Genomic DNA, 17,764 nt, shown 5'->3' with positions numbered 1-17,764 from the left:
AAAAAAAAAAAAAAAAAAAAAAAAGGTAGGTTCTTTTCCTGATTTTCAGGAGAGCCTCAGCAGTAGGTGGCGATGTTGCATTTCCTTAACTACAGGCGTGGAGCAGGGACTGCTTCCAAGGTTCACAAAGAACATTCCAGGTCTCCGGGTAACCAGGGAAATGAAGGCTGTGTCTCAGATTCAGAGGGTCTGCATGGACAGTTCCGAGTTTGGCTGTGTATTGACCATGGCTTTATGATGCTTGGATGTCTGTGGCTTTGCTGGGCCTGGAGGGATTGCTGGTGCCAGGGTTAGCCAATTTCCAGACCCCAAGACTTCCACATGTCACCATGGATCCAGGGTCCACCCCTCCCGCCACCTCTCGGCTCTCACACCCAGGGCCACTATTCCTCCACCCTCACCACCCCAGGGACATGCACCAGACAACCAGGGGCAGCTCCCATGCCACAGAGCCCACTGAAATTATTTAAACTAGCCAATCCCAAGCCTGCTTTCCCAGCCTTACTTGTTCCTCCCCACAGAAACCACAAAAAATGCTCTTGCCAATTGTTCCCCGGCTCCCCTGCCTCCTGACTAACCCCAGTGCCTCCCACGTGGCCCTGCGTGGCATGGTGTGGGCCCTCCTCCTGGGAACTGAGTGACGATCTTTTCAATGTCTGTCCTCTCCTCATCTGCTGGCCTCACCACAGCTGAATCATAATCAGACCTACATTTTAAACTGGTTTTTGGGGCACATTTAGCAGGACTGAATCTTGGGGCACATATGTGAGTTGAAAGGAACACTCTAGAGGGAGCACACATCTCGCTAAGAGGTTTCCTGACTCCACAAGCAACCGTCCACCCAAACTAGCTCAGATGATCCAGACCCGAGAATATTTTATCAGAGAGTCTGAAGGAGAAATAAATAGGTGTGCTGTGTTTATGTGTTCGAGCTTATTAAATATTAAACAGCCTCTAAAGCCTCGGGGAGTCCCGTCCCCTTCTTTGACAAGTGAAAGCCTCTGATTGCAACAGACTGAACACTGTCTAGTCAGATGGCAAGGGCCCAGCCAGATGACATCAGCCAGGTCTCTCCTCCATCCCCCCTTCTCTCCCTTTCCCTTCCCCATCCAGCCCTGGGCACTTGGGAATCACTGAATATTTACAGCAAGTGTTAATTAAATGGACCAGTGATTTCATTTTGTAATGAACACAAATGTCACATTTGAAATGCCTACTCTTGGTGGCAAATAAGAGCATGATAATGACAGCAATAAACTGTGAGTTTCTGCAGCCAAGCCTCTGATGCTTAGAATCTCAATGCCTCTAAACTCTTAACTGGGACACCTAGCTGAAATATAGCAAGCTCCAGTTAGCAGGAACCTCATTTTAGATCCATGCCATCATTGTTATTGCGAGTGACAGGAAGTAGCAGCTGCTGTCTCCATCAGCCGGAGAAGACACCAAGAATCCGGCCTGTGGACTTGGCTGTAAAATCCTTCCTCCCCGATCAGGCTTCTCCTCTCTTATTTTTTTTTTTTGCTGCTTGCTTCAGTTTATTGTCTGTGAAACTCAAAGTTTGAAGAGGCAAATCTAATCTCTGTTTATTTTCTTACAAGGAGTTTAGATGATCAGAGCTACAGGGATACTTGGTAGAAGGATATATAATTAAAGAATAATCCAGACATGTAGGCTTCATTCTGAGCACAAGGTTGCGCCTATAAAAAGACCACACACACACACACACACACACACACACACACACACACACACAACACAGACTTCCTTAGGTGTGTGTATATTTTCCTTATATTTTTTCTTGACCTATTTCTAAAGCTTGCCTGGTGAACAATATCAGAGAGCCATTGTTCCCAAGTCTTCTAGAACTAAACAACGGTTTGCAGTTGAAGGTTCTCCTGGTCATATATGGACCACTACTGGCTGCTTATAACGTGTGTTTGTGTGTGTATGTGTGTGTGTGTGTGTGTGTGTGTGTTGTGTGGTGAGGGGAGTGGGAAGAGGTGAGGCTGGATAGTTGAGCAGAAGTCACATCATACAAGTCACGCTAAAGATGTCCTCTTCTGAGGATAATGGGAAGCTGAAAAAAAATTATGAGCAAGGATCAGAAGAGAATTCTAGAAAGATGTTCAGTGTCTTCATATAGGGGAGTTTGGAAGGGATCAAGACCAGATGCAGAGATGAACAAGGAGATCTTGAGTCCAGGAGAGTTTTATGGAGGCCCTAATTACAATTAGGCTGTGTATGGAGAGTAAGGGATGGATAGGGAACTGTTTAAGATGCAGGAATAACAGGGAGTAGTGACTGAGGGAACAGGAGGAGGCAGGTGGGAGGGAGCGGTGAGGTCAAGGTTGATTCCCAAGTCTCTGGTTTTGGGGGCGGCATGGGTAGTGGGGCCTATCAGAAAGACAAGGAGGTGACACCGAAAGGAGAGCACATTTGGAGGCAGAAAGACGACGACATCATTAGATTCCAGCTGCATCTGTGCGGAAATGCCAATCAGCGGAGACGGCCTGGAGCTCGGGAGAGAGGTCGGGACTGGGGCAGAGGATGGAGAGTCTCCAGCAAAGAGACTGCACTGGCAGCTGTGGATGGGGGTGAAATCACATGAGGGGAAGGTGCAGGGAGAGAAGACAAGCAAGACGCAACCTCATGGACACCAGGGCTGGAGGGACAGCACAGCAGAGCAGGGAACCTGCCCTGAGCTAGGCACAGAGGGAACAAAGAGGAGGTGGCCCAGGAGAATGTAGTGCCACAGAGCCAGGGGGAACTGAAAGGGAGCACGTTCGAATGAGCCCAGAGCCACAGAGGCCACATCCGAGCAGGGCAGAAGCACGCCTGTGGAGCCAGGGGTGAGAGACCTCCAGTGACCAGGGGGTATGATGGCACTAGAAGCTGGACGGCCACAGAATGAGGAACGAGAGGCCTGTGGGGAAGGGGTGACAGCAAGTGCAGACCCACCTCTCATGGCTGCTGCGTGCAGAGCAGAAGGGGTCGCAGAGGGCACTGGCTGGAGGTGGCTGTGCATCAGAGAGGGTGTTTTCTTCAGTTAGATTGGGACGTGGTCATGAAGGGGAGGAATCCATGGAGGAGATGCTTAAGATAGAGAAAAACAGAGGAAAGGCTCAAGGGAGAAGCTCTGTGAGGTGATAGAAGCAGCTGGGATTGAGGTACACATGGATCAGTGAGTGCTGGTTGATGGGCTAAGGGTCTTCCTCTGAGATGCTCATGCTTTTGCGTGTGTGCAGTGAGTGGGTTGGGAGGCTGCAAAAACCCCATTAAAGATACAATTAAGTTTGTGGGTAAAGAAGTAGGACTAGGAGCTCCCTGGCGCTGGCTTTGGTTTCTCTGCAGAAACATAAGCAGCAGCATCTTCTTAAAGCAAAAGCCTTGACTATCTGGGACCTGAAGCAAGAGGTAAAACCACAGTGGGGAACAGAGACCCTGAGCAGGCACTCCTGGCAGAACTGGCTAGAAACACTGAAGATCTGTGTGGGATTCATCACAATAACCACGAACCAACCTGAAGTTGCATGAACCTTTTCCTGACCACACTCAGACGCTCGGGGGTAGAAATAAAAGGTGTGTGTGTGGTAGGACCAGTCCAACCCTGGGGGTGGGTGTGTGTGTGAGAGAAAGGGAGAGACAGAGAAAGTGTGAGCAGCCAAGGGAGGTGTGGCCCACGGTCAGGAAGTAGTTGGAAGGGTACACAATAGATTTGCACTGAATTGGTAAAAAAAGTACGACAGGCAGGGCTCATAGGATCTCAGAAGCTGGAGGAAATGGACATGAAATTGCCTAAGGACAGGGTCTATCAGTTTTGTTCACTGCTCTGTCCTTGGCTCCTAGAGCAGTGCTTACGCCAAGGGACATCTCAAGGGACATCTGTGAGCCCATAAATGAAGGCGTGGATGATGGCACAGAAGTAGCACAGGAGGAGCAGTGAGAAAGCTGCTGCATGCTACAGCTGGGATGATGGTGGACTTGGGCTTGTAAGTCTCGGGAGTGACACAGCTCAGGGTGACGACAAGGTGCAAGTGGACCCTGAAGTTTTCTCTCTAGGAGACAGAAAAGCACAGTTCAACAAAGAACACCTTCCCGCGGGTGTCCACGGTGTCAGAAAATGCAGAAAATGGCAAGACCTTCTCTAGTGGGACCAACAGCAAATGTCTCAGGTCCTGAAAATTCTTGCTTTACCATTTGAGACGGCTCTTCCTCCTCCAATGTGGCATTTCCAAGATATCCAGTGTATCCCTTCAGAGTGGCAGCCTGCCACTCGTGACGGTGTGCACCTGTCCTGAACACCACCTTTACAGGTGGACGCTGGTTCTGCAAACATGGCCAAGTGTGGGTCACAAGGAGGGCTGGGGTCACCGCCTTTGACTTGGCTGCTCCTGGCTCTGCCTACACAGGGAGCAGTGGAGAACTCTGGCCACAGGTCTTGGCAGGCTGCCACACTGAAGGGATACACAGGATCTCTTGGAAATGCCACATTGGAGGAGGATGTCACTTTTCCCCTGTGGAAATGGACGGTGTGCAGTAGGGGAGGACAGACACAGGGCTTGGAGTCAGACCTGACCGAACAGATGAGATACTCATCTTACCTTCGTAACTTATTAGCCATGCTGGGGAAGAATTTACAGACCATCCTGGGCCCCCATCTCCCTCTCTTTAATTAGGAATAATCAGACTTGCTTCCAGGGTTGCTGCGAAGATTAACAATCAGCCTTAGCAGTGGACACGTGCTGAATAATGGATAGTTCCTGTCTCTCTGACCTTTATCCTTTTTGGGTAATTATATTGAGACCCTGAAGCCACCTGGGATCACTCCTGGTGATTTGTTGGATGAAAAACTGGAGGGACCAGGCCCCTCTTAGGCTGAATGACAGGTCAATGAAGGCAGGATCTGAGTCCTCCCTTCCACCATCCCAAAAACGTCCTGCAGCCTGATACTGGCCTCAGGGCCTCTGCAGAGGAAATGCTTATAAAAGAGACGCTGTCTGGCCTAGCGGATGGAGAGGGATTTCGAGTTCCAATTCGCATTATTTAATATACTTGAGTCTTATATTTCCTAATCTGTTGAATGGAGGGGATGATTCAGCCTGGTGTTTTGCATATGTATTATATCAGAATAATATATAAATCCCAAATAATAGCCCACCCTGGGGTACTCAGCCATACAGTGTTAATATCTCCATTCTCTGACTTTCTAAAACGTACCTTCAGGTACTTAGTTATCTTTTCCATGTCCCTCTGTTTCTTTTTGTGTGTGTGTGAGATGGGGTCTTGTTCTGCTGCCCAGGCTGGAGTGCAGTGGCACAATCTCCGCTCATTGCAACCTCTGCCTCCCAGATTCAAGTGATTCTCCTGCCTCAGCCTTCCAAGTAGCTGGGACTACAGGCACGCACCACCATTCCTGGCTAATTTTTGTATTTTTAGTAGATATGGGGTTTCACCGTGTTGGCCGGGCTGGTCTCGAACTCCTAACTTCAGGTGATCCGCCCAACTTGCCCTCCCAAAGTACAGGCATGAACCACCATGCCCAGCCTACCGTGGCCCTCTTTTATCAGGTGGTTCGATTCTGCTTTGCCACGAAGGCTACCTAGACATGTGGTATGCAGATGTAATATATAGACATTTATAACAAAGGAGAAAGGATTTGAGGAACCTGGGAGTCAGACTGCATCAAGATATGCAGGTGTCACGGCTAGAGGCTGGAGGCTGCTCAGAGTCCAACCGTGCTTCTGTTTAGAAACATACTGGAAAGGTACCCAGCTGGAGAGAAGCTCTTTTACGGACTCAAGCCTATTTCAAGTTCTGGGCTTTTGATGAAGATGATTCTCTTACCACTCCTTTGCAGAAAACCGCCTGTGAGCATCGCTAGGCAGATGTCAGGTTATAAATAGAGGATTCTTCCCAGGATGAAAAGCAAGGTAAAGAGACGGAATTCACCTATATAGAGAATCTGCCTCCTCTCTTGGAGAAAACAAACGATTGGTGTTTTGTTACTGCACTTCTCGGCCAGCTAAGAAGTGGGAACTCAGGGTAGTGAGGGTGCTGGTGACACCCCCACCCCACTCTTGGAGGCTGCTGCAATAGGTCAACTGACTGGTGAGGGCCTGAGTTCAGGCAATGAGGAGGAGAGGGCAGTGCAGAGGGAGATTTTGGAAGCAGCAGCAGAGAATTAATGCACATAAAAATTCTAGGTTGGGAGGCCGAGGCAGATGGATCACCGGAGGTCAGGAATTCCAGACCAGCCTGACCAACGTGGTGAAACACCGTCTCTACTAAAAATACAAAAATTAGCTGGGTGTGGTGGTGGGTGCCTATAATCCCAGCTGCTCAGGAGGCTGAGGCAGGAGAATCTCTTGAACTTGGGAGGTGGAGGTTGCAGTGAGCCGAGATCATGCCATTGCAGCCCAGCCTGGGCGCCAGAGTGAGAATCCATCTCAAAAAAATAAAAATAAATAATTCCAGGAAGAGGACAGAAGACTTCAAGATGTGTAGCCTATGTGACTGAGTGGATGACGATGCCACAGATTTGATGGGACCATGGAAGGTTAAGGGAGGAGAGAGAAGGTAATAAGTTTGGCTTTGGACCTGCTGAGTTTGAAGTACTCAGGTGGGGCTCTGCAGGAGGCAACTGGAATGTGACCAGAAAGATCCGCTTCCATAGGTGCTGGAGAAGGAGGAGCGCATTCTGCTAGACGGCGTTTATAAAGACATAGTGGAGAACGGCTGTCCCTAAATGCAGATTTGGAAATTTTTCTCTCGGATGAATGTTCTTTGAGGTTCCTGCTTTGGCCGACTAGAAAAAAGGGTGGTGATGGTGGAAGTGTCTGTCATGGCTGTGGATCAGAAGTGGATGTTATATCTCGGTCTTCAGCCATCCCATTCCCCAATTCTCTCTATTGCTAGCAACTATTTCACTTCTGCCATGCTGGGTTACCTGCTTTTATGCAGAGAAGACAGGTTTGGAGTGATTTGGAAAGACCTGTATATCTTAGAGACTGACACATCCAGCATCAATGTCAAGGTGCCCCAAGCTCTCCTGCAAGGACCCCCACAAATTGGAAAAAAACACCTACTAGGCAGCCAAGCCCAAGATTTTCTCCTCTTGGCTAACGTTGGTGAACATCACCAGGGAGGTGGGGAGAGCCTGATATATGGTAAATGCACTCATCCACCTGCGATGACAGGTTAATGACCTGCTTCCATGAAACTGGAGTCCTGCCTGATACCACCTGCCCCTTCCAGCGGAATTGTTACTATTTGCTTTATATGGTTGCTTTGCCATAAATCTGAGAAACTGTGTACACCATGAAAGAGAATATGGCATTGAAATCATTCCCACCAATAATGGAAATAGCTAAGATGAGCTTGGATATGTTCACAGCTGTTAAACAAATCAAAAACGCATTAAGCGCAAGTTGAAATTTACTCTGCCAGCTAAGGAAAAGTCATACACTCGAGCCTGCTAAGTGGACCCTTTAACTCTTGTTTGAAGCTCTTCTAATGCCTTGTGTAGCTTAAGGATGGCTATGTCTGAAACTGCATTCCTGATCGTGCTCTTTAGGAATGACAGAATTGCATATCATTCGTATCTCACTCCTGAATTTCTGTTAGTACATTTTAAAAGAACAGAGTGTATGGCCTGGGTGTTTAGTGTTAGTGTCCATGTAAAGACTGAAGCATCAGGACTTAATGCTTCTGTACTTGTGTTAGTCAAGGTTCTGGACAGAAAGAACCTGGTGGCTCCACAGACTCAGTGTTTAGGAGCTGCTGGATTGGGAGCTCAGATTCTGACTTTGATACCAATTCAGACTTTGCCCCTGAACCCCTGACCTGCCCAGCCTCCGGCTTCTCAGAAACTTTTGCAAACAGAAGTAGTAAGTCTTGTTGTCTTCATGAGACTGCTGCAAATATTAACTATTTAAATCACTATATCCCACAAATAGTTCCCTTTGCAAGCACAAAACAAAATTCTGAGACTAGATTTATGAATAGAAAAATGTCTATTGTTTCTGATATGTTATTAAACTGTATCCTCCCTTGGCAGGAAATGCAGATGGGCCTGTGGTTTGCTGCTGGGTTTCGACTACTCCTATTTGGGATAAACTACCCAAGTTTCACGAGATTCAAGTGGCATCCCTTCTGAAAGGAAAGGATACAAAGGCTTTTGTTATGTCGTTTCAAATTGCACCCAAGAAAGAATCCCACGGCCTGTGCTATAAGAGACTCATTGTTTGAGATATATGACCCTCCCCAAAATGCAGAAAAAAGTTTTTCTCATCATTCCACACAAGCATCCTAGGGCAAATGCATAACACACACGTCCTTGCACACTCACGGGCACACTCACAGGCACGCCCTGCACCCTCGCACCTCGTGTTTCCATCTATGAGGCACGCAGCTCTACTACAACCTTTATCCCTGGTGATGAACCAAGACAAACTTGAGCTCTCATTCCATGGAATCACTCTGTCCTCCCAGACTTTTCTGATAAAGAACACAAAGAAGCAAAAGTATAGACACCAGGTGTACATACCTGACACAAAAGTATAAAACCACAGGTCCCGACTTTTTAGGGAAGTCATGTTCCAATACTCTTCGATCTAGTTGAAGCCAGTTTAAGTGTCCCCTGAGAAAAATAGAGACAAATTGGTTAGGGATTTGCATTTTGCAGAAGTGTTTTTTTTTGGGTTGAAGGTATATATGGAGCAGAACGTGCTGGATTGTAGATAAACTTCAATCTTCACCTTATTTTTAAATTTCTTTGTTTAATTTTAATTTTTATTTTTTGAGACAAAGTCTTGCTCTGTGACCCAGGCTGGAGTGCAGTGGCACGATCTTGGCTCACTGCAACCTCCGTCTCCTGGGTTCAAGCAATTCCCTGCCTCAGCCTCCTGAGTAGCTAGGATTACAAGCATGAGCCACCACACCAGGCTAATTTTTGTATTTTTAGTAGAGACGGGGTTTCACCATGTTGGTCAGGCTGGTCTCAAACTCCTGACCTCACGTGATCCGCCTGCCTAAGCCTCCCAAAGCACTGGGATTATAGGTGCGAGCCACTGTACCCGGCCACCTTCACCTTATTACTAGCTTTTCAGTATTGAAGAACCCCATGGGATTATGGAGGGGATACCAAGTCAGCAGTGGACACTGTGTAGTGTGAGGGGGAGGATAGGAACTGGAAAGTGAAGGGATTGAGACCTGCTGTTTCTCAGGGAAACACTGAAACGAAAATGTAATCAGAACTCTCCTTCTTGTCCTGAACTGCCTTTCCACCACACTCCCAATTGTCTTTTTTCCTGAAGACGGAAAGCACACTTGAGAACATGTTAGCAATCCTCACCACATCTTGCTGGAGTGAAAAGCAAACCACACACAGTGTCTTAAAATGTTAAACTTGCCGCCAGGGGCAGTGGCTCATGCCTTTAATCCCAGCACTTTGGAAGGCTGAGGCAAGAGATCCTCAGAGGGGAACCACTTTCCAGGCAGAAAGACCAGCCTGTGCAAAGGCCCTGTGGTGAGGGAGGACCCCAGCGCCTTAGTGTCCTGTGAGTGGAAAGCCGTGAGGCTAGGGAGAGCCCTGGGGGCCACGTCTTGGAGGTTGGTCTTGGAAGAGTGGGGCAAAGCCATGGAATAACCAAGCTGCAGAATTTACTCTTTCCTTTCCCTGCTCTCTGTATCCAATGTCAGCCCATCATCCTGGAGAAGACAGTCCTATAATCACTTTATGGAGTAAATTCACATGGAACAGACCCAAATGACCCCACTGCATTTCCCCGGTGGCTGATGCCGTGTGACATGTGTGCTAAGGACTGTGGATAATGAGAAACAAAATCTGTCTGCATCATTGTCTAAAAACGCTTGCTCCTCTCAGCACATGCTTTTTTTTTTTTTTGAGACGGAGTCTTGCTCTGCCGCCCAGGCTGGAGTGCAGTGGCCGGCTCTCAGCTCACTGCAAGCTCCGCCTCCCGGGTTCCCACCATTCTCCTGCCTCAGCCTCCCGAGTAGCTGGGACTACAGGCGCCCGCCACCTCGCCCGGCTGGTTTTTTGTATTTTTTAGTAGAGACGGGGTTTCACCGTATTAGCCAGGATGGTCTCGATCTCCTGACCTCGTGATCCGCCCGACTCGGCCTCCCAAAGTGCTGGGATTACAGGCTTGAGCCACCGCGCCTGGCCTCAGCACATGCTTAAACCCCCCACAAAGGAAAGAGAAAACACACAAGTGGCTTCCAACCCCTTTTTGAGGCTTCCCTCAAACTGCACCTTTTGCACAAGAAAAAAAAAAAGAAAAAAATCTCTCTCCACAAAGCCCACACCTGTGGCTACAGGGAAGACTTTTGGACCTGCCTTAGAATAGTGACCACCTGAAGAACTTTGGCCTGTTTTTCCTCTGTCTAAGAATCTCCAGTTGGAAAAAAAAATTCCATGAACTTTATCTTTTTATTACGTTGCTCTGAATATAGGAAAAGTAAAAGAAAAATAAATGAAAGGGTTGGGGGCAGTGGCTCAAGCCTGTAATCCCAGCACTTTGGGAGGTGAAGGCAAGCAGATCACTTGAGGTCTGGAGTTCCAAAACAGCCTCGCCAACATGGTGAAACCCCATCTCTACTAAAAATACAAAACATTAGCCAGACGTGGTGGCAGGTGCCTGTAATCCCAGCTACTCGGGAGGCTGAGGCAGGAGAATCGCTTGAACCCGGAAGGTGGAGGTTGCAGTGAGCCGAGATCGCACCATTGCCCTCCAGTCTGGGTGACAGAGAGAGACTCTGTCTCGAGAAAAAAATAAATAAATAGGGCGGGTGTGGTGGCTCATGCCTGTAATCCCAGCACTTTGGGAGGCCAAGGTGGGCAGATCACGAGGTCAGGAGATCGAGACCATCCTGGCTAACACGGTGAAATCCCGTCTCTACTAAAAAATACGAAAAAATTAGCTGGGCGTGGTGGCAGGAGCCTGTAGTCCCAGCTCCTCAGGAGGCTGAGGCAGGAGAATGGCAGGAACCCAGGAGGCGGACCTTGCAGTGAGCTGAGATCGTGCCACTGTACTCCAGCCTGGGCAACAGAGTGAGACTCTGTCTCACAAATAAGTAAATAAATAAAGAGAAGAGAGTATTGTAAGTAAAATAACAGGAGCAACTTCTTCCAGAAAGCTGGGATAAATTCCGTTCTGACTAGAACACAAGATCAGGAAACAGAAGGTCTGGGTGCCAATGTCATCTCTGCCCACACCTGATAATGCCCCACAGGCACCATGATGTTTTAAACCTCTGTTCCTTAGCTCATGCTGTTCCTTCATCCCAGTATGCCCTTCCCTTCCTTCTTCCCCGGCCCATCCTGCAGGACTCAGTTCTCATGTCTTTACTCCAGAAAGTCTTCCCACACCACACACCAGGTGGGACAGGGGGTCCTTCTCCAACCCTTACAGCACCCACCCTGGGGGCTCACCCATGTCTGCACTTCCCAGTCTACAGAACTGGCTCTCTATGCATTCACTTTCCCCAGCTGACTTTTTTTTTTTTTGAGACAAAGTGTCACTTTGTGGCCCAGGCTGGAGTGCAGTGGTGTGATCTCGGCTCACTGCAACCTCCGCACTCAGAGTTCAAGCAATTCTCCTGCTTCAGCCTCCTGAGTAGCTGGGACTACAGGCACATGCTGCCACGCCCAGCTATTCTTCTGTATTTTAGTAGAGACGGGGTTTCACTGTGTTGCCCAGGCTGGTCACAAACTCCTGAACTCAGGCAATCCACCTGCCTCAGCCTCCCAAAGTCCTGGGATGACAGGTGTGAGCCACTGTGCCCAATACCAGTTGACTTTTTATATCTGGAAAATGCCACAAGATCTACCTCGTGAGGAGAATGTGTGCATGTCTGGTCAACTGGAAGGTGTCCAATTATCTTAAGCTGCAACCACTTCCTTCCTGCCTCTGAAAATGCCCCCAAACTCTGTGGGTCTTCTCTTGGGGCTCAGCCTCCTGCAAGTACACCATGTGTATGGCATGTGCCTGGCCTTCACTCATGCTGCCTCTCCTCCTTGGAACTAGAGAACCGTCTCTCCATCCCTTTATCTGAATGTTCAGCCATTGTCCAAGGCTGAGTTCAAGTCTTACTTTTTGTGAAGTCTTCCTTGATTGCCTAAGTCTAGGGTTTTTTTCAAACTTCTCCAGGGCTTCTGGTTTGTATCATCTTCAAGGCATCTGGCATAATCTTGTACAATTAGTTATTTTTAAAAATCATGACCTGGGCTGGGTGAGGTAGCTCACTGCCTGAAATCCTAGCACTTTGGGAGGCCGAGGTGGGCGGATCACGAGGTCAGGAGTTTGAGACCAGCCTGACCAATATTGTGAAACCCCATCCCTACTAAAAAAAATACAAAAATTAGCCAGGCGTGGTGGCACATGCCTGTAATCCCAGCTACTCAGGAGGCTGAAGCAGAAGAATTGCTTGAACCCAGGAGGCAGAGGTTGCAGTGAGCTGAGATGGCACCACTGCACTCCAGCCTGGGTGACAGAGTGAGACTCCATCTCAAAAAACAAAACAAACAAAAAACATGACCTGTTTCTCAATGATCAGTTTCCAACATTAATAGAAATTATCCCCCAAAACCTAGCACAGTGTCTAGCAACTGTTAGGTGCTCCTAAGAAGCATTTGCTCATTGATTTGAATGAATACCTGCAAGAGCAAGTCATCCAATGGCAACGTAGACTTAAATATTCATCTTCTGTCTTACCATATTTCATGATAAATAGTCTGATGGGGAACAACCTTTTCATTATTCTTACAAGACAAGGCTTTGAATCACCCACAGACTGGAATGATACAAAAATACAGTGATTCTTCTCCGGCCACCAGCTCAAAGAATAAGGAGGACCTGAGAGACAGAATATTCCATCTGTGGAATATTCAAGATTAGTCATTGGTGCAGGCTTGAGATATCCTCATCCCAACCCATTGGCACACGAGTGACCACACACGCTGCAAGAGATTAGACTTAGGTCCCTGCGGGTCACCATTCACATGTGATGAACTTCAAGGTGGGGACATGTCGCGTGAAGGGATGCAGATAGATGTCATTTGGATTCCAGTCTGTTGGGTTTACGCACTGCCAATTCTTCTTCATCCACAGAGGACAAACCGATGGATTCCCCTTCTAGAAAATTTTATTCCCCACATTAAACTTTTTAAAAGAATGACTTTTAAGCAATGAATTTGACTGGCAATTCCTTTGTTCCCAGCCATCTATTGGTTTAACAATTATCAAGCAATTAAATAGACTAGAAAGTCTATGTAAGAAAATGGGCCAGGTGCAGTGGCTCACGCCTGTAATCCCAGCACTTTGGGAGGCCATGGTGGGTGGATCACAAGGTCAGATTGAGATCAACCTGGCCAAAATGCTGAAACCCCGTCTCTACCAAAAATATTAGCCAGGGTGTCGGCTGCCCCGCATGCCTGTAGTCCCAGCTACTGGGAGGCTGAGGCAGGCAGAATCGCTTGAACCGGGAGGCAGAGATTGCAGTGAGCTGGATTGTACCACTGCACTCCAGCCTGACAACACAGTGGGTTCTGCTCAAAAAAAAAAAAAAAAAAAAAAAAAAAATGGTCAGAAGCAAAGAGAACATACATGGAAGCTGGAATGACCTCTACATGATCCTACATGGAATAGTTGGCCTCTGAGGACAAATGACATTCTTTCCTCCACTTTCCCTGCTTGAACTCAAACACTCCAGTCCTGTGAGGGGATCATGATGTGTGGCCTTGCATGGCTCCAGTGGCCAGTGGAGAGGTAGACTGGAGTCCTTGGACCCTCAGGAGGAGAGGTCAGCTGCATCCATTTTAAGGGCTTGTAAAAGTCTCTCACTGAAGGCTGCTTATAAAGGCAGACTGAAGGGACGTGTGACCCATCTAAGGCCCTTATGAAAACTGCCCACTATTTGGGCAAAAACTGAAAGATGGATTAAAAAGTGAACTGGAAACCATAATTCTGGGCCCACCACTTTTGGCTGCAGCACTTGTTAAAATGTTGTTTTCGGCCGGGCGTGATGGCTCACGCCTGTAATCCCAGCACTTTGGGAGGCCGAGACGGGCGGATCACGAGGTCAGGAGATGGAGACCATCCTGGCTAACACGGTGAAACCCCATCTCTACTAAAAACACAAAAAAATTAGCTGGGCGTGGTGGCGGGTGCCTGTAGTCCCAGCTACTCGGGGGGCTGAGGCAGGAGAATGGCGTAAACCCGGGAGGTGAAGCTTGCAGTGAGCTGAGATCATGCCACTGCACTCCAGCCTGGGTGACAGATGAGACTCCGTCACACACACACACAAAATGTTGTTTTCTGTTCATCTCAAAGTCACATTCCCTGTACTCTACAGGGTCAAGAATTCCACACTGCAAAGGTGTTTGCTTTCCTATTAAACCTTTCACAGTCCTGACATCAAGTGCTTTCCTCAAACCTTTTATGTTTCTTTTGCATTAGGATGGGATGGAACGCAAAGTGGTAAAGAGGCATTTCCTTTATACAGTTTAACTAAGAGATGCCTGATAGCTTGGTTTTCATGATTCTCATTGATTTTTCATTTGAGAACGCACTTCATTGCCTTTGCCAATAATAACACACACACACACACACACACACACACACACACACACACACAAAAGCATCCCAACAGCCACACAGAGTATTTTTGTTATTATGTGACTGATAACTATCTTTAAAGCTGAGCAAGATAACGCTCATTTGGTTTATGGTTGCAGTAGGTCAAACTGTCAGGTCAGTAATAAATATGCAATTGCTTCTGGGCAATAGAAATTGGATGCATTCATTTAACAGATTGCTTTTAGCTTCTACATATAAAACAAATAGATTTTTGGTTCAAGTGTTGGCACCTTCAATAGCGATGGCCTCAGGGAGAGCTTTGTTTATAGTTACTGGAGGGTGGAGGTGTGTGATAAGTCTATCTGAATCCGTCACTTTCCAGATCCAGGGGAGAATGATACTGCCTGGCTTCTAGATGTTTTTATTGTAACAGGCAATTTCATATGGAATGAGTTTCTACAGAAAGCCAAAGCGAGAGAGGAAGTTCTTATATGTTTATCTATTTAGAGACAGGGTCTCACTCTGTTGCCCAGGCTGGAGGGCAGTGGCGCAATCATAGCTCACTGCAGCCTTGAACTCCTGGGCTCAGGTGATCCTCCTGCCTCAGCCTCTGGAATAGCTGGAACTACAGCCACATACCACTGCACCTGGGTAATTAAAAAAACGTTGTTGTTGTTGTTGTTTTTGGTAGAGACAGGATCTCGCTATGTTGTCCAGGCTGGTCTCAAACTCCTGGCTTCAAGCAATCCTCCCACTTCAGCCTCCCAAAGTGCTGGGATCACAGGTGTTAGCCACCACAACTGGCCAAGTATATGAAATGCTTATAGATGTTGCTGGATGGAGGTGGGGAGAGGAGCTCTTCAAATGGAAGAATGTTGATGTATTTAGTATCCTTGTTTTGTAGTGTGTGTGTTCATCAAGGACAGACCAGGCACTTTGGGAGGTCGAGGTGGGCGCATCACCTGAAGCCAGGAGTTTGAGACCAGCCTGGCCAACATGGTAAAACCCTGTCTCTACTAAAAATACAAAAAATTAGTTGAGTGTGGTGGCAGACGCCTGTAATCCCAGCTACTAGGGAAGCTGAGGGATGAGAATCACTTGAACCCGGGAGACAGAGTGCAGTGAGCTGAGACTGTGCCACTGCACTCCAGCCTGGGTGACAGAACAAGACTCCATCTCAAAAAAAAAAAAAAAGACCGACCAGTGATACTGATTTCACTATAAACCCTTAACAATACAGGAAGGTTAAAGTAGGGTGTATACTGGGGACACCAGATTACTAAATCCGGGGCTCTCTAGCCCAGGAGAAATTGTTGGCTCCACTATGTTTTCTTAAGTCTATTCCAAATTTTCTTTTTAAAAATATTTTATTTTAGTTTTTTAGAGACAGAGTCTCATTCTGTTGCCCAGGCTGGAGTGCAATGGTGCAGTCATAGCTCACTGCAGGCTTGAACCCCTGGGCTCAAGTGATCTTCCCGCCTCAGCCTCCTGAATAGCTGGGACTACAGGTGCACACCACCACTCCTGGCTAATTAAAAACAATTTTTTTTTTGTAAAGTAGGGGTTTTGCCATGATGCCCAGGTTGGCCTCAAACTTCTGGCCTCAAGCAATCTTCTCACCTCTGCCTCCCAAAGCATTGGGATGGCAGGCATGAGTCACCGTACCCAGACCCCAATTTTCTTTTCTAGCAGCTTCTACACCATGTTTTGTGAATCACTTCCTAATCTACAAACACAAGCTCAACAAGGAGTCAAGGGCCAGTGCTTTCTGGATCTCCAGTGGTTAACAGAAGATGCTGAACAAATATTTGTTAAGAGAACGAATACAGCAGCTTCACAATATGCCCCACAGATCCATATTCTTGTAGGTTCAGGGACTGCTGTATAGACACAGCTCCCATCCTAAGTAAACAGTCTCCATATTAAGAATTCACTCTGCTCACCTGTGCCAGGTTCCCAGCTCCCTCTGGTCATTTGCATTGGGAAGGAAAGGAGGGAGAAAGCCGCATCCCTAAGCTCTCCTTGGAGGGCACCGTCCTTTTTTTACTTATCTTAGCTGTACACAGAAAGAGCTATGCTCAAGCACTTCTCTGGTCACTAAATATAAGGTACTGTTGTGTGTTTGCCATTGTTTCCAACAACACAGCATGGGTCGTCTGAGAGGTGGTAATGAACACTGAATGCTGCGCTCTCAGAAGCAGTTATTACAAGCCAGGCACGGAGGCTGCAGCCGCTGACTTTCTCCTCTCTCACCATCCAGCAGATAATACGTGGAAATCCCAAACCTATTTCTAAATAAATTGCTTTCCCAGAGCTGTGTCTTGCGGTTGTTTCTTCTGCAACTGGAAAACTGCTTTTCTATTTTGTTTATTTTTAAATTGTAGATAAGCTTGTGGCCAGGAATGCTGAACAACTGAACCCTTTGCAGAGGCCCTAGCCAATGCCAGTCACGGGTGAAGCGGAAGCAAGGGCACAACGACAGCACAGACCCGAGCTCACTCCCGTGCGCCAGCGCTCCTGGCACTGGTTCTAAAGATGCATCTTCAATGAGTCAGGCCTTTTTCTTTTTCTTTCTTTTTTTTGTTGAGATGGAGTCTCGCTCTGTCGCCAGGTGGGAGTGCAGTGGCATGATCTTGGCTCACTGCAATCTCCTGCCTCCCGGGTTCAAACAACTCTCCTGCCTCAGCCTCCCAGCTAGCTGGGATTACAGGCGCCTGCCACCAGGCCCAGCTAATTTGTTTGTTTGTTTGTTTGTTTTTTTAGTAGAGATGGGGTTTCACCATGTGGGCCAGGATGGTCTCGATCTCTTGACCTTGTGATCTGCCCGCCTTGGCCTCCCAAAGTGTTAGGATTATAGGCGTGAGCCACTGTGCCTGGCCAGGCCATTTTAACTTTAACAGTTTGAGTCAATCAGACTCCACAGACAGCACCAATCAGGTGATTCAATTAATTAGGATATAGTCTGCTGAAAGAAAAGATCCTTAATTGTTTACCATCTAGGTTCTTAAACTAGCATCCTGGCCGCAGGATGTCTGTGAGAGCTCTAAAATTTAAGTAAAAATGTATTTTGTATGTAAACATTTATGAAGGAAAGGGAATATAACTTCAAATTTCTTTTTTTTTTTTTTTTTGAGACGGAGTCTCACTCTGTCGCCCAGGCTAGAGTG

General features: G+C 47.4%; 1 protein-coding gene across 10 annotated transcripts in view; it reads right to left on the bottom strand.

The window, feature by feature from the left end:
• Window positions 1–17,764, bottom strand: part of FRMD4A (FERM domain containing 4A) — a 367,189-nt gene that overhangs the window by 143,694 nt on the left and 205,731 nt on the right. For all 10 annotated transcript variants that reach the window (XM_017874498.1, XM_017874473.1, XM_017874468.1 and 7 more), the window contains exon 4: window positions 8,546–8,638. In XM_017874498.1, the coding sequence (XP_017729987.1) occupies window positions 8,546–8,638 (93 nt within the window). The remainder of the gene's footprint in view (window positions 1–8,545; window positions 8,639–17,764) is intronic.

The sequence above is a fragment of the Rhinopithecus bieti genome, unplaced genomic scaffold, assembly GCF_001698545.2.
Source record: "Rhinopithecus bieti isolate Rb0 unplaced genomic scaffold, ASM169854v2 scaffold_1012, whole genome shotgun sequence".
NCBI classification, from domain to species: Eukaryota; Metazoa; Chordata; class Mammalia; order Primates; family Cercopithecidae; genus Rhinopithecus; species Rhinopithecus bieti.
Note: the sequence above shows the minus strand (reverse complement) of the source record. Positions and strands in the feature narration are given on the sequence as shown.